The sequence below is a fragment of the Salmo salar genome, chromosome 16, assembly GCF_965601325.2.
Source record: "Salmo salar chromosome 16, fSalSal1, whole genome shotgun sequence".
Lineage (NCBI taxonomy): Eukaryota > Metazoa > Chordata > Actinopteri > Salmoniformes > Salmonidae > Salmo > Salmo salar.
In genome coordinates this window covers 68,841,631-68,858,175 of record NC_138306.1, presented here as the reverse complement: position 1 = coordinate 68,858,175, position 16,545 = coordinate 68,841,631, and the positions used below count along the sequence as shown (strand labels likewise).

The 16,545-nt window shown below is 42.3% G+C and overlaps 2 protein-coding genes across 2 annotated transcripts in view; both read right to left on the bottom strand.

The window, feature by feature from the left end:
- The window catches only part of LOC106574449 (cytoplasmic protein NCK2), a 62,661-nt gene extending 50,626 nt beyond the window's left edge, over positions 1-12,035 (bottom strand). Inside the window, exon 1 of the mRNA XM_014150346.3 lies at positions 11,654-12,035. The gene's annotated coding sequence lies outside the window, so the exon portion shown is untranslated. The remainder of the gene's footprint in view (positions 1-11,653) is intronic.
- A 1,324-nt stretch (positions 12,036-13,359) lies between these two features.
- On the bottom strand, positions 13,360-14,308 carry LOC106574460 (diphthamide biosynthesis protein 3). The gene is made up of 3 exons (XM_014150355.3): positions 14,097-14,308; positions 13,935-14,009; positions 13,360-13,722 (listed from the first exon to the last, which is right to left on the bottom strand). The coding sequence occupies exons 1-3, from the start codon at positions 14,202-14,204 to the stop codon at positions 13,648-13,650; spliced, it is 258 nt and encodes an 85-aa protein (XP_014005830.1). The 5' UTR covers positions 14,205-14,308; the 3' UTR covers positions 13,360-13,647.
- Between the last annotated feature and the right edge of the window lie 2,237 nt (positions 14,309-16,545).

The window sequence follows — 16,545 nt, the reverse complement described above, 5'->3', positions numbered from 1 at the left end:
GGCTTACTTAGTTGATGGATGATGCCCGTCATACACACTAGTCTACGTTGTTAGGCTCCATAACATCCTCTTTCACGTTGACTCTGATTCACCGGAGAGTTAATGTTGTAGATTCCCCTTTTATCTTGGAATCTGCTCCCCTCGAAAAAGGAACAACCATTTCTTGTTTGTTGAGAGGTTCCCTCTCCTGTTCTGTTCTGTGTTTCATCTCTAGATGAGTCTCTGTCTTGGCAAACCTGAACACGCAACGCTGTGGCCCTGTGGGACGCGGGAATGGCATCCTTATGTAGCCGGCGCATGAAGGCACTCAGAGTTTGGTGTCAGGAAAACAACCTCTCACTCAATGTCAACAAAACAAAGGAGATGATCGTGGACTTCAGGAAACAGCAGAGGGAGCACCCCCCATCCACATCGAAGGGACAGCAGTGGAGAAGGTGGAAGGTTCCTGGGCGTACACATCACAGACAAACTGAAATGGTCCACTCACACAGACAGCGTGGTGAAGAAGGCTCAACAGGGCCTCTTCAACCTCAGGAGGCAGAAGAAATTTGGCTTGTCAACCAAAACTCTGACAAACCTTTACAGATGCACAATCGAGAGCATCCTGTCGGGCTGCATCACAGCCTGGTACGGCAACTGCTCCGCCCACAACCGCAAGGCTCTCCAGAGGGTGGTGCGGTCTGCACAACGCATCACCGGGGGCAAACTACCTGCCCTCCAGGAAACCTACAGCACCCGATGGCGCAGGAAGGCCAAAAAGATAATCAAGGACAACAACCTGGGGTGGCAGGTAGCCTAGTGGTTAGAGCGTTGGACTAGTAACCGAAAGGTCAAATCCCCGAGCTGATAAGGTCAAAATCTGTCGTTCTGCCCCTGAACAAGGCAGTTAACCCACTGTTCCTAGGCTGAATTTGTTCTTAACTGACTTGCCTAGTTAAATAAAGGTAAAATATATATATTTTTTTTTTAAACACCCGAGCCACTGCCTGTTCATTCTGCTATCATCCAGAAGGCGAGGTCAGTACAGCTGCATCAAAGATGGGACCGAGAGATTGAGAAACCGCTTCTATCTCAAGGCCATCAGACTGCTAAACAGCCATCACTAACTCAGAAAGGCTCAGACCCAGTCACTGTCCACTTTAATAAACGGATCACTAGTCACTTTAATAATGTTAAAATATCTTACATTACTCATATCACATGTATATACTGTATTTTATACTATCTACTGCACCTTGCATATGCCGCAAAGGTCATGGCTCATCCATATATTTATATGTACATATTCTTATTCCATCCCTTTACTTAGATTTGTGTGTATTAGGTAGTTGTTGTGTACTTGTTAGATTACTTGTTGATATTGCTGCACTGTCGGAACTAGAAGCACAAACATTTCGCTACACTCACATAAACATCTGCTAACCATGTGTACGTGACCAATAACATTTGATTTTGATTGGAAGCATAGGTACCATGATGTGTCACAGAGGTAGGTAATGACAACCAATCTCAAAACATTGTCTTCATTCAGGCTTAAGAGGGCAGACCAAAGATATAGATGCAAACGCGTGCGTACACACACACACCCACACTGCAGTTAGGCTATTTAAGCTACACTGATGCCTTCACAATCCAAAAAGTGGCCTCCCCTTGACAGCCCTTTGGTCTGCCTACGCACTACAGCCCAAAGATTTCCTGACCGGCTTCGACCAGAAGCCAAGTAAATCCAACCTCTGCCTTTTTGTTATCCGTCTACAAGCAGAAACCCCCTGATAGGACCCTTTCACACGATAAGAAAACAGCAACAGTGGTGAGGATTTTTTTCCCAACACAATGTTCTCTTCCAGCATGTAGCTCTCAAGATCACAAGCATCCCAAGGCTTTAGGCCTATTTTTCAAAGCTCGCAATATGACAAACCCAGTCGTATTCACGTACACCAACACATGCAATGTCTATGCTTGCCCACATGCACTGTGTCTATGCTTGCCCACTTCTGGATACTGGAAATATCCCTAGCTACTGGAACTGGGTTAAAAACTCACCCAGTAAACAATCCTCATAACGAATTAGCAACACGGCTCCTCGCCAACTAGTGTCACGTTTTACAGCTACCCTAAAATTTAGCGTGCTACCAAGTTCCCACAGACTGAATCAAAGACTGGTTCAAACGGTGTTCTGAAAGATAGCAGAGAGATACTAGAGGAAGGAGTTCAACTTCCTGTAAGAAGCACTAGAGAATATTTTTGTTGGGCAGCCCCCGCAGTGACTCTTCTTATTAACACTATGCAAAAGCTATTATCGTCTTCTCAGGAATTCTGCCTTCTCTGTGTTGATCTCACAAACCCCCATTGTCACACCTCTGAGAAGCAGAGGTTCTGTTGAGATTACATCATGTAGATGTTATATCTGATTGGAAGTTAACTTTACAGTAATGCTATTGGTCAACAACTCAGATTTTGAATCCAAACAACTCAGATGTTATAAACGGTCTTAGATTCATTGTCTCGTTCTCTTTTTCGTTCCTGACCTGCTGTGGTGAGATTCTCTCTCTCGCTCTCTCTCTCTCTCTCTGATCATGCTTAGAAGTGCCTCATAATGCTTTGTAACTTAAGCTTTACGCATTGTATAATGTACTGTTTATTCTTACAGTCATTAAATACACTTAGAATTCCATTCTCATGACCATTCCTTGATTTTAGACAGCTAAAAGCATAATATTTGCACATGGTCTACATAGCACCTTGCATATTTCCTAAATCATCTTTATGGAGTCAGATATACTTTTTAATAGATTCATTGCATGCGAGGTACATACAAGATAGCGTATGCATACATATCAAATATTACCACACTACATTCTCCAAGGTGAAGGACAAGTGGAGAGAGAATAAGGAAATACAATATCAACACCAGGTGAAGTGACAAGGTCCGGTAACTAGTGTTACACTGCAAACCATGTAAATGCTCCATCTTTTCTCCATTGCAAAGGGGTTCAAGTGGGGCCACACAGAAGTATCCTACTACTTACTGCCAGGGGCACTAGCAGTTCTGCATCCAACTCGGCTAGACATATGCTCCCAACGTGAGAGTCCGGGAGGTGCGTCAGCCCTCACTACCAAACAGAGCGGATCATTGTGCCTCCCCTGCCCATGCCTCCTTCTCCTGTTCAGAGGTTACAGCATGCTATTGGGATCATCTCTCATGTGATGAAAGAAACCATGTTTGAGAGCGCTAGGGTAATCAAATGCCCTGAGCATAATCTAGACTACCATAGAGTTAGTTCTGGGTCATACTGACCAGGATGTGGCTCAGCCTGAGGTTTTCTTGGATTCACTGGTCGCATCCCAAATGGTACCCTATTCCCTATTTTTTTTGTTTCACCTTTATTTAACCAGGTAGGCCAGTTGAGTACATGTTCTCATTTACAACTGCGACCTGGCCAAGATAAAGCAAAGCAGTGCGACAAAAACAACAGAGTTAAACAAACAAAACGTACAGTAGAAAAGAAGAATAGAAAAATCTATGTACAGTGTGTGCAAATGTAGAAGAGTAGGGGGGTAGACAATAAATAGGCCACAGAGGCGAAATAATTACAATTTAGCATTAATACTGGAATGGTAGATGTGCAGATGATGATGTGCAAGTAGAGATACTGGGGTGCAAAAGAGCAAGAGGGTAAGTAATAATATAAGGATGAGGTAGTAGGGTGTGCTATTTACAGATTATCCTGTACACAGCCAGAGGTCGACCGATTATGATTTTTCAACACCGATACCGATTATTGGAGGGCCAAAAGCCCGCCGATACCGATTAATCAGCCATTTTTTTATTTTTTGTGTAATAATGACAATTACAACAATACAGAATGAACACTTATTTTAACTTAATATAATACATCAATAAAATCAATTTAGCCTCAAATAAATAATGAAACATGTTCAATTTGGTTTAAATAATGCAAAAACAAAGTGTTGGAGAAGAAAGTAAAAGTGCAATATGTGCCATGTAAGAAAGCTAACGTTTAAGTTCCTTGCTCAGAACATGAGAACATATGAAAGCTGGTGGTTCCTTTTAACATGAGTCTTCAATATTCCCAGGTAAGAAGTTTTAGGTTGTAGTTACTATAGGAATTATAGGACTATTTTTCTCTATACGATTTGCATTTCATATACCTTTGACTATTGGATGTTCTTATAGGCACTTTAGTATTGCCAGTGTAACAGTATAGCTTCTGTCCCTCTCCTCGCTCCTACCTGGGCTCGAACCAGGAACACATCGACAACAGCCACCCTCGAAGCAGCGTTACCCATGCAGAGCAAGTGACGTTTGAAATGCTATTAGTGCGCACCCCGCTAACTAGCTAGCCATTTCACATGGGTTACACCAGCCTAATCTCGGGAGTTGATAGGCTTGAAGTCATAAACAGTGCAATGCTTGAAGCATTGTGAAGAGCTGCTGGCAAAACGCACGAAAGTGCTGTTTGAATGAATGCTTACGAGCCTGCTGGTGCCTACCATCGCTCAGTCAGACTGCTCTATCAAATCATAGACTTCATTATAACATAATAACACACAGAAATACGAGCCTTAGGAAACTATCACGTTTATTCTTTCAGTGAAATACGGAACCGTTCCGTATTTTATCTAACGCGTGGCATCCATAAGTCTAAATATTCCTGTTACATTGCACAACCTTCAATGTTATGTCATAATTACATAAAATTCTGGCAAATTAGTTCGCAACGAGCCAGGCGGCCCAAACTGTTGCATATACCCTGACTCTGCATGCAATGAACGCAAGAGAAGTGACACAATTTCTGGATTTATTTTAGCTAAATATGCAGGTTTAAAAATATATACTTCTGTATATTGATTTTAAGAAAGGCATTGATGTTTATGGTTAGGTACATTCGTGCAACGATTGTGCTTTTTTCGCAAATGCGCTTTTGTTAAATCATCCCCCGTTTGGCGAAGTCGGCTGTCTTTGTTAGGAAGAAATAGTCTTCACACAGTTTGCAACGAGCCAGGCGGCCCAAACTGCTGCATATACCCTGACTCTGTTGCAAGAGAAGTGACACATTTTCCCTAGTTAAAAGAAATTCATGTTAGCAGGCAATATTAACTAAATATGCTGGTTTAAAAATATATACTTGTGTATTGATTTTAAGAAAGGCATTGATGTTTATGCTTAGGTACACGGAGCAACGTGCGATTATATGCAACGCAGGACAGGCTAGATAAACTAGTAATATCATCAACCATGTGTAGTTAACTAGTGATTATGATTGATTGATTGTTTTTTATAAGATACGTTTAATGCTAGCTAGCAACTTACCTTGGCTTCTTACTGCATTCGCATAACAGGCAGGCTCCTCGTGGAGCGCAATGTAAAGCAGGTGCTTAGAGCGTTGGACTAGTTAACCGTAAGGTTGCAAGATTGAATCCCCGAGCTGACAAGATAAAAATCTGTTGTTCTGCCCCTGAACAAGGCAGTTAACCCACCGTTCCTAGGCCGTCATTGAAAATAAGAATGTGTTCTTAACTGACTTGCCTAGTTAAATAAAGGTGTGTAAAATCGGCGTCCAAAAATACCAATTTCCGATTGTTATGAAAACTTGAAATCGGCCCTAATTAATCGGTCGACCTCTAGTACAGGTACAGTGATCGGTAAGCTGCTCTGACAGCTGATGCTTAAATTTAGAGAGGGAGATATAAGACTCCAGCTTCAGTGATTTTAGCAATTCGTTCCTGGCAGCAGAGAACTGGAAGGAAAGGCAGCCAAAGTAAGTGTTGGCTTTGGGGATGGACAGTGCAATATACCTGCTGGAGCGTGTGCTACGGGTGGGTGTTGCTACAGGGACCAGTGAGCTGAGATAAGGTGGGGCTTTACCTAGCAAAGACTTATAGATGACCTGGAGCCAGTGGGTTTGGCGACGGATATGTAGTGACGGCCAGCCAACGAGAGCATACAGGTCGCAGTGGTGGGTAGCATATGGGGCTTTGGTGACAAAACGGATGTCACTGTGATAGACTACATCCAGTTTGCTGAGTAGAGTGTTGGGGGCTATTTTGTAAATGACATCGCCGAAGTCAAGGATCGGTAGGATGGTCAGTTTTACGAGGGTATGTTTGGCGGCATGAGTGAAGGAGGCTTTGTTGCGAAATAGGAAGCCGATTCTAGATTCAATTTTGAATTGGAGATGCTTAATGTGAGTCTGGAAGGAGAGTTTACAGTCTAACCAGACACCCAGGTATTTGTAGTTGTCCACATATTCTAGGTCAGAACCGTCCAGAGTAGTGATGCTAGTGGGGCGGGAAGGTGTGGGCAGAAATCGGTTGAAGAGCATGCACTTAGTTTTACTAGTATTTAAAAGCAGTTGGAGGCCACGGAAGGAGTGTTGTATGGCGTTGAAGCACGTTTGGAGCTTTGTTAGCACAGTGTCCAAAGAAGGACCAGATGTATACAAAATGGTGTCGTCTGCATAGAGGTGGATCAGAGAATCACCAGCAGCAAGAGCGACATCATTGATATACACAGAGAAGAGAGTTGGCCTGGGAATTGAACCTTGTGGCACCCCCATAGAGAGTCCCAGAGGTCCGGACAGCCCTCCGATTTGACACACTGAACTCTATCTGAGAAGTAGTTGGTGAACCATGCGAGGCAGTCATTTTAGAAGTCAAGGCTATTGAGTCTGCCGATAAGAATGAGCTGATTGACAGAGTCGAAAGCCTTGGCCAGGTCGATGAAGACGGCTGCACAGTATTGTCTTTTATCAATGGCGGTTATGATATCGTTTAGAACCTTGAGCGTGACTGAGGTGCACCCATGACCAGCTCGGAAAACAGATTGCATAGCGGAAGGTACGGATGGATTCGAAATGGTCTGTGATCTGTTTATTAACTTGGCTTTCGAAGATTTTAGCAAGGCAGGGCAGGATGGATATAGGTCTATAACAGTTTGGGTCTAGAGTGTCTCCCCCTTTGAAGAGGGGGATGACCGCGGCAGCTTTCCAATCTTTGGGGATCTCAGACGATACAAAAGAGGTTGAATAGGCTAGTAATAGGGGTTGCAACAATTTCGGCGCATAATTTTAGAGAGGGTTCAGATTGTCTAGCCCAGCAGATTTGTAGGGATCCAGATTTTGCAGCTCTTTCAGAACATCAGCTGTCTGGATTTGGGTGAAGGAGAAGCGGGGGGGGCAAGTTGCTGCAGGGGGTGCTGAGATGTTGGCCGGGGTAAGGGTAGCCAGGTGGAAAGCATGGCCAGCCGTGGAAAAATGCTTATTGAAATTATCGATTATCGTAGATTTATCGGTGGTGACAGTGTTTCCTATCCTCAGTGCAGTGGGCAGCTGGGAGGAAGTGCTCTTATTCTCCATGGACTTTACAGTGTCCCAAAACTTTTTGGAATTATTGCTACAAGAAGCAAATTTCTGCTTGAAAAAGTTAGCCTTAGCTTTCCTAACTACCTGTGTATATTTGTTCCTGACTTCCCTAAAAAGTTGCATATCGCGGGGGCTATTCAATGCTAATGCAGAACGCCACAGCATGTGTTTGTGCTGGTCAAGGCAGTCAAGTCTGGGGTGAACCAAGGGCAGACCCTGAGCATTAAAGTAGTATTAAAGCTCTGTCTCAGTAACCGCTGGCACAGGAGTTTACTTTATGTGCTAGATAACATTTACCTCATGTAAAAGGAAAGTCAAAGTTTCCTCCAATACTTTAAAGTACCATTACTCTCACTCATCCTTGTTCCTGGCATTGATGATTCACTGCACAGCGATGAAATATTAAAAAGGCGACTTTTTCCACGTCGACCTCTAATACAAAAATAACTTATTACAGACCTCCATCAACATCACTCTTCTTCTCGTTCTGCTTCACCCAACTGTTGGGGAAATAAAGCAGAGTAGAGGGAGGCCTTGTTATGGATAATGGCCTGCCTGATTGTGCTGTGAGCTGGCTTGGATTGGTCAAGGACTTTGCACTACGCAAAATTTGCAAGCCAGTTGAGTGTAATTGCTTTGCTACAACTATGTAGTTAATGAAGTTCAATATTGCTCTTGGGAGTTGGAACCAGTCCATTTTGTGATACATGTGCCGTCTGCTGTAGCCTGTTAAATTGACACATTCTGAACTAGCTGAACACTTAACTAGACTGTGTGCTAATATCAGTCAAGAGGCAGCAAACGTCATTCGAGAGTAGGCGTTTTTAAGAGTTTTACAGGCAATTAAAACGCTCTGCAATGAGACATTTCAAACATGGAGCTTGGATATTATTTTTTGGCCATGCAGGTTCACTTCGGGATACGGTAGAAACACATGACTCTGCAGTACTACAGGAGATTAAATGTATTCCCAGATTTCATTTTCACAGTTTAAAGGGATAATTGGGGATTTTGGAAATCTACTTCCCCAGAGTCTGATGAACTCGTTAATAAAATGTGTATGTCTATGTGTCTAGTATGAAGGACGTTAGACGTAGTGTCGCGAGCTATTGCTAACTAGCATTAGCACAATGACCAGGAAGTCTATGGGTATTTTCCACTAGTTAGCAATTGTGCTAGTGCTGGTTAGCAACTTCCTTCAAACCAAACACAGAGACATACAAATTGTATCCACTAGTTAACTTGACTCTGGGGAAGTACATAAAGGGCCCCATTGCCAAAATCCCAAAGTATCCTCCTGAGAGTCATATCATTATTTATGTTTAAAAATACTATGATTGACCAAGTTTAACCATAATCATTTCACAATTATTCTAGCCTACACTCATTGGCCTGGTTGCCAATGCATGTCGTTCAACAACTAGTCAGTCTACATCCAAAGAATCATTCTCTCCATTTATAGTTTAGACTGCTATTTTGATTTGTTTTTAATAGCAGCGTGAGAACTGAAGCAGAACCGTTGGAATGCATTTAGAGAGTCAAATGATGTTACCAGCGACATTTTGCACCACCCTATGTGGTACATAACTAATGCATGACTTATTGGATTTCAATTATCCATTGCAGCAGACAGATGAAAATAGTATGTCTGTGAAGGATATTACTATTCTCTAAGTTAGACCTGCGCAGGTAGAGGAAATAATAAGCAGCGAGAACTGAGAGAGTGAATTTCTGGTATCTAGCACAGGTGCAGAAGCTCCTTGGCTGCGTTTTTTCCCTTAGCCTTTTGATCAATCAGATCAGCTCTGAAAAATATATTATGTGACTGGTCAAAGACCAATTAGTGGGAAAAAAATATCAGAACTGGGCTGCCTGTATAAATGCAGCCATAGCGGTGCAAATTTTGTCTCCTATACAGAGCCAGTTAAGATCGAGACTGACTGAACAGACAACGAGGTTAGTATAGGTTAGTGCTTCCTAAATGCTGGTCCGGAGGACAAACTGCATGTTTGTCTCTCCTTTGTGTTGACATAGTTGTGGGTTCAAAAAATAAAATAAAATTGTTTTAAACATTGTATGTCTAAATTAGGTAAGCGGTGGTCGGTGCCATTAAAGATGAGGGAGTTAACAACAAAAACATTATGACCATAGACTTATTTCTATTACAGCATATTGGATGACTATCATTCAAATTCCATTCACCCAGTTCAACGTATCATCGATAGGTTTAGGCTACTACATGATACTCTAATTTTCCCTATACCCATCATGAGGTTGCTACAAACTAGCCTAGGAATTAAAGTTTACAACGTAGGTGCACACAGTTTGAGAGAAAGATTTGAGGTGACAGACAGTGACACATTCAATACCGCCTTGCACACTCTTGCCAGCATCTATCTTATCAAGGGTGTAATCAGTCCAATAGTTGCAAACGAGAGTTTCTATTGGACAAATTCAGGTATGTTAATCCCCGTTTCATTCCATTTAAGAAACGTTTTCAACAGAATCGTCAGAATGAATACACCACTGATCACACAAACACAGTTCACTTTCATAGCAGCCACGTTGTATCCTTCTCGCATCTATGCACTCTCCTCCTCTCACCTTTTCCCTTCGCTTGTGGACTTCAACGCACAACACATCAGCTGTATGAGACCAGGCGAAAAAACCTTTACAAGCCAAACCATATCATAACCTCTACACACAGCCTACATTGTTGTCACCATATTAGCTAAAGTAACGTCATAGTCAACATAGCTAATAGAACTAATACGTTAGCAAACCCGCTACAATCATGAAGTAACGTTACAAAGTACAGTCAGTAAGCAGTTCAGTAAACAGTTTAGCAATAAATTAGTAAAACCAAAAGTTTACCTTGACTTGGCTATGACTATCTGTTGGATAGTCAAAGCCAGCTAGCTAACATAGTATCCCTGGTTGCGCTGGATGTATAAGTAGGCTAAACTAGCATTTTTAGCTAAGTAGGTGAAAGTGAGAAAAATACAAAATATAGCTTTCTCTAGCTTTCCTTCATTTTTAACAAATTAATTTGTTCAAAACTGTTCAACTATTGTCTTTCTCGCTCTTTGAATCAACTACTCACCACATTTCATGCACTGCAGTGCTAGATAACTGTAGCTTATGCTTTCATTCTCTGATCCTTTGATTGGGTGGACAACATGATAGGTTGGAGGACGTCCTCCGTAAGTTGTCATAATTACTTTGTAAGTGTATGGAAGGGGGTGAGAACCATGAGCCGCCTAGGTTTTGTATTGAAGTCAATGTACCCAGAGGAGGATGAAAAATAGCTGTCCTCCGGCTACACCATGGTGCTATCCATCAATTATTTGGTGACGTGAATATATTTAGTATAGTTTTTATCTAAAAAGGATAACTTTACTATTTTGATGAAATTCACTGGAGGAGGATAGTCCTCCACTTTCTCCTCTGGGGAGCCTCCAGTGGTTTAGGTGTGGCCAAAGAAAATGTAGACGTAATATCTGAAGGTGTTCATTGCACGAAAAGGTTTGAGTCCCATCTTGCCTACACCTCTTGGGCTTGCAGCGCCAACACCCTCTGACATCGAGAGAATAATGGTTGTCTTCTTCATCGCCACTGTTTCAGGTTGTTACAGTTGAGCAAAAACAGGTACACCACACCTTATCATGCCCATCAAAAAACTATCACCTCACAATAAAACAGAAAGGCATAGGCAGAATGTATTTTATTTTATATATTGGGTGTGTAGTTAAACTATTACACTGAGCATGTATGAGCACGTTTTACAGGGGGAAAAAACATTAATGCTCATTGCAAATAGGCCTACATGTTGCTCACCAAGACCGTCTAACTACAGTATGTAAACAAATGTACCACGAAAGAAAATCGAGGCAGTGATTATTCAAGAGATAATGTTAAAGTTTGAAACATAACTAATACAATGTTGCAAAAGCGCAAACACTCATCTCTGTCGTAGCCTACCAAGAGGCAATTGGGCTATTGTATTGTACTGCCATGGACAAAGCCACGGAGGAGATAGAAAACCGCATGGACAAACACAACAATACTATTTTACTTTCTCGGCGCCGAATCCACGAGCCTTATTCTAACTGTTGTATTTTATAATCTTCAAACTAAAAATCTGAATCTGCTCGTAATGGTGTCATTAACCAAAACCCACAAATGCCAGTCATCACCAACTGCACCTCCCGTCAAGCAAGCAACCATAACTTTGCGCTCAGTTCGTCAGCGTTTCGTTGTGTTCTTACCTTGGTTGTTTCTCCAGTTGAATCGGATTATCAGGTCGGGAATTTGCAAAAGTAGTCTTCTATATTCACTTTCGAGGTCTAAAAGTTGACGTTTAAAAACCAATATGCTTGGTTATCTTTTAACGACGTCTTTTTCTTTTTTTTTCGCAGGCCCTTCAACTCGCTGGGTTGCTCGTCTCCTCCTCTACCTCCAGCTCAACCAACTGCCTTAAAATGTGACGTCACGCCTGCCAAAAGAGTGGGTAGGGAGCACAGAGCACAACACAATTATTGTACATACATTACATCACATTTGCATTGTCTTGTATGTCTATCCCTCTCAGCAGAGCAAATGACTGTTTGTGACTGATTATCACACTTCACACAAAGGATTATCGTCACATGAATGATGACTATTTTCCTCCAGATGTGAGGGAGTAACGATACATAAATGCCATCCACACAAACATCATGGACGCTACTGCTCAGTGCTCTAACTCTCTCTCCCTCAGCAGTGACCTGCTCTGTGAGGCTCCTCTGACTGAGCGCTGGCGTGTTTGCCAATGCCTGCCTGCCGTTGCTGTGGCCCCCCTGATGAGAGATGCAGTTAGACGTATTGACTTGTGCTCAGCTTCCTCCCTCGCCACAGCATCAGCCACAGAGCTGACTGGATATTGGATAAATAGACAGGCAGGACTTTCAATATCAGGTGAAGGACACCATCATGTTCTCTCCCTGTATGTGTCCCAAATGGCACTCTATTCCCTACATAGTGCACTACCTTTGACCAGAGGGCCCACAGGGCTCTGGTCAAAGGTAGTGCACTATATAGGGAATAGGGGGCCATTTGGGATGCACAGCTCCTCTCTCTGACAGGTCAAGCCCTGCTGTGAACGAGCTGGTGGTGTGAGACAGTAGCTACGCTGTCACAGTATCAGTCAATATTCTAATATGGTTACATGGGTCTTTGGAATGAGTCATTTTATTGTATTGGCTGAGGGACGATTCTGTACTCTTCCCGGATTTAAAGAAATGGACTGGTGTAAGAGAAGTATGGTGGGAACTTGCGTGCTAGACCCAGCTTATGCCAATTCAATGTTGTTTTTTTAATCCATGAGGGGGAGAGAAGGGCAGGTAAATAGGGAATTGTAATTCAGCCATTTGTTCATCCATAACATACACATCATAATAAACAGCCAATATGAATAATTCATGTTTCTCGTATGACTCATAGATTAAAATGTAAGGGTCAAGAAGATCACTGCCTCACACACAACCACCAGAGCCAAATCCTTTTGTTATAAATCATGGCATTCCGAATGGCAGAGCACTAAACTGTTGAAATATGTACAAGTAAAGGGTATGTAAGGCTACGTATGTAAAGCTACGTAGGATTGGCCTAAGCATAGGCTAAAGAGTTTCCACCATATTTCTTACACCAGCTCATTCCTTTTAATTGAAACAATCTCAGAAATCCCAAGGATAGTATCTGTAGGTTAGAATAGAGAGAAGTCTATACAGCCATTTTCCCAACGGCACCCTATTTATTCCCTGTATAGTGTACAGTAAGTAGGCCTGTATTTTTCCTTGAACATCTGCCCCCCCTGCTGTTCAAACAGAAAAACTACAAGCAGTTAAGAAAATAAACGGTATTCACTTCATCCTGATTTAATCTTGAGGAATCAACAAAAATGCATAACATGTTTATAAAAAAGGGAGTGAAAGACTTAAAAGAATAAAGAATTTATTTAAATACGTTGTGCAAATAGTAGTAGTTAGGGTCCTTTATGTGACTCTGCAAAATCAAATAGTAGTAGTTAGGGTCCTTTATGTGACTCTGCAAAATCAATGCCAGGAACATGTGAATGAATGCTGAGAATCCTCCATCCCAGACCTCACCAGTGAAGCATATCGTTCATAATGTGTCTTTGTGTTGTGTGAAAGCACATACAAATGCAGCAGGGTCCACTTTTACTGATGGGAGATGAGAAAATGAAGGGGATGTGTCATCGCTGTCAGGATGACTGAGTCAGTTGCAATCTGCTCTCTGTAGTTGGTGCTTCGATTATCTCCCCAGACATAAATTCCTCCTGGTGAATTGAGGTGAATAGAGAAATAGATTAGTCATCATGAACACAATAGTTATAATATCAGAGAAAGATAAATCTATTCAATGACAAGTAGCTAGTAGGGTGGGGCCACCAATAGACTAGTCTCGCGAGGCCTCCTAATTCTCGTTTACTCGATCAGAACGTGAGAAGCCGAGACTATCGATACACCAACATCAAAACGGAGAACCAACCTTGTCGTAGATTACTTTAACAATGAGCGAGCAGCTCGGACACGTCGCTACTTCTTCACCATTTTCCAAATCCTCCTGCAAGTAGAGAGATTAAATACAACAACCATCACAGGCTAGTTGGCACAACGTGACTCGCAGGGGATCTTCTCACGGTGGACTTACTTTGGTTATGGCAAATCTGTCGCCACATGGGCAGGGAAAATAGTATGTCTCGTCATCCTCGTCATATTCAAAGTCCTCGATCTCAACTTCGTCGTGAAAGACCGACATTATGAGAGTAAATTATTTAATTCGTACCCAGCTAGCTAACTAGTTGGTGACATTCCTCTGTTTCGCGAAAGTGTGACGTACCATATCTGCGCGGTCGCAGATCATCGCGTCATTAAAAGTAAACATGACCACCAGGGGTACCATAGCGTTCTCTTTGGTTATACTCCTACGGTGCATTCGGAAAGTATTCACTATTTTTTTCACATTTTGTTACGTTACAGCCTTATTCTAAAATTAAATGGTTTCTTCATCAATCTACACACAATACCCCATAATGACAAAGTGAAAACAGGTTTTAAGATTTTTTTGCAAATGTATTAAAAATAAAAAACAAAAATACCTTATTAACATAAGTATTCAGACCCTGAATACAGGTGCTTCCAGTGCTTCCAGTTTCCATTTATCATCCTTGAGATGTTTCTACAACTTGGAGTTCACCTGTGGTAAATTCAATTGATTGGACATGATTTGAAAAGGCAAACACCTGTCTATATAAGGTCCCACAGTTGACTGTGCATGTCAGAGCAAATACCAAGCCATGATATCAAAGGAATTGTCCGTAGAGCGCCGAGACAGGATTGTGTCAAGGCACAGATCTGAGAAGGGTACCAAAAAATGCAGCATTTAAGGTCCCAAAGAACACAGTGGCCTCCATCATTCTTAAATGGAAGAAGTTTGGAATAACCAAGACTCTTCCTAGAGCTGGCCGCCCGGCCAAACTGAGTAATCGAGGGAGAAGGGCCTTGGTCAGGGAGGTGACGAAGAACCCGATGGTCACTCTGACAGAGCTCCAGAGCTATTCTGTGGAGATGGGAGAAACTTCTAGAAGGACAACCATCTCTGCAGCACTCCACCAATCAGGCCTTTATGGTAGAGTGGCCAGACGGAAGCCACTCCTCACTAAAAGGCACATGACAGCCCACTTGGAGTTTGCCAAAAGGCACCTAAAGGACTCAGACCATGACAAACAAGATTCTCTGGTCTGATGAAACCAAGATTGAACTCTTTGGCCTGAATGCCAAGTGTCATGTCTTGAGGAAACCTGGCACCATCCCTACAGTGAAGCATGGTGATGGCAATATCATGCTGTGGGGGTGTTTTTCAGCGGCAGGGACTGGGAGACTAGTCAGGATTGAGGGAAAGATGGAACAGAGCAACATACAGAGAGGTCCTTGATGAAAACCTGCTCCAGAGCGCTCAGGACCTCAGACTGGGACGAAGGTTCACCTTCCAACAGGACAACGACCCTGAGCACACAGCCAAGACAACGCAGGAGTGGCTTTGGGACAAGTCTCTGTGGAGATGGGAGAATCTTCCAGAAGGACAACCATCTCTGCAGCCAGAGCCCGGGTTGAACCTGATCAAGCATCTCTAGAGAGACCTGAAAATAGCTGTGCAGTGATGGTCCCCATCCAACCTGACAGAGCTTGAGAGGATCTGCAGAGATGAATGGGAGAAACTCCCCATATACAGGTGTGTCAATCTTGTAGCGTCATACTCAAGAAGACTCAAGGCTGTAATCGCTGCCAAAGGTGCTTGAACAAAGTACTGAGTAAAGGGTCTGAATACTTATGTAAATGTGATATTTCAGTTTTTTTATTGTGTGTAGATTGATGAGGGGGAAAAAAACAATGTAATCAATTTTAGAATAAGGCTGTAACATAACAAAATGTGGAAAAGTCAAGAGGTCTGAATACTTTCCGACTGCACTGTATGCCAATTTTCCCAATTGGGACTTTGAATGAGAATAGAATGGTGAGCGTGATCCACTAATGTATATCCTGATAGAATTCACAGATGTCACACCTGACAAAAATAAATCGATGGGAATTGAAGGTTTTTGTCTCTGCAACACCTCCTGTGTGCAATAATTCATTGGATAAACGCTTTAACTTATCGATGTGAACGTTACCTAGTTGCCTAACAACGTTTCTGGGTTAAGTCATAACAGATTAATAAGCACCTGCCTGCACAGGGAGAGAGAAAAAATACATTGTTGAAACGCATATGAAGTTGAATGTTTTCTTCTTGTTTCAAATTCTAGGTTGAGTCATGGGGTGAATGCAAGCATTCAAGAAGAAAATACCGTTTTTTCAAGGACACAAAGTTCATATATAGGCGGTAAATTAGAATTAAACAGACCCTCAGGTTTGGCTACATGCTTTCACCATTACTCCTACAACTTGTCTTTGCCCACCAGCTGGTCAAAGGGTTATGTTTCAGCGACCTTTAATCCCCAAAGGACATATGATCTCGAACACATTACCCACAATGATTTAAGTCAACCCAATTAGAAACTTAATGTCAGCACTGTAGTCCCACAAGTTTCATCAGAATGTCT

Coding starts and splice junctions, on each gene's coding strand:
- LOC106574460 (XM_014150355.3), bottom strand. CDS start 14,204: ATGTCGGTCTTTCACGACGAAGTTGAGATCGAGGACTTTGAATATGAC. Junction 14,010..14,096: donor ACAGATTTGCCATAACCAAA/GTAAGTCCACCG, acceptor CTCTACTTGCAG/GAGGATTTGGAAAATGGTGA. Junction 13,723..13,934: donor TTAAAGTAATCTACGACAAG/GTTGGTTCTCCG, acceptor TCAATTCACCAG/GAGGAATTTATGTCTGGGGA.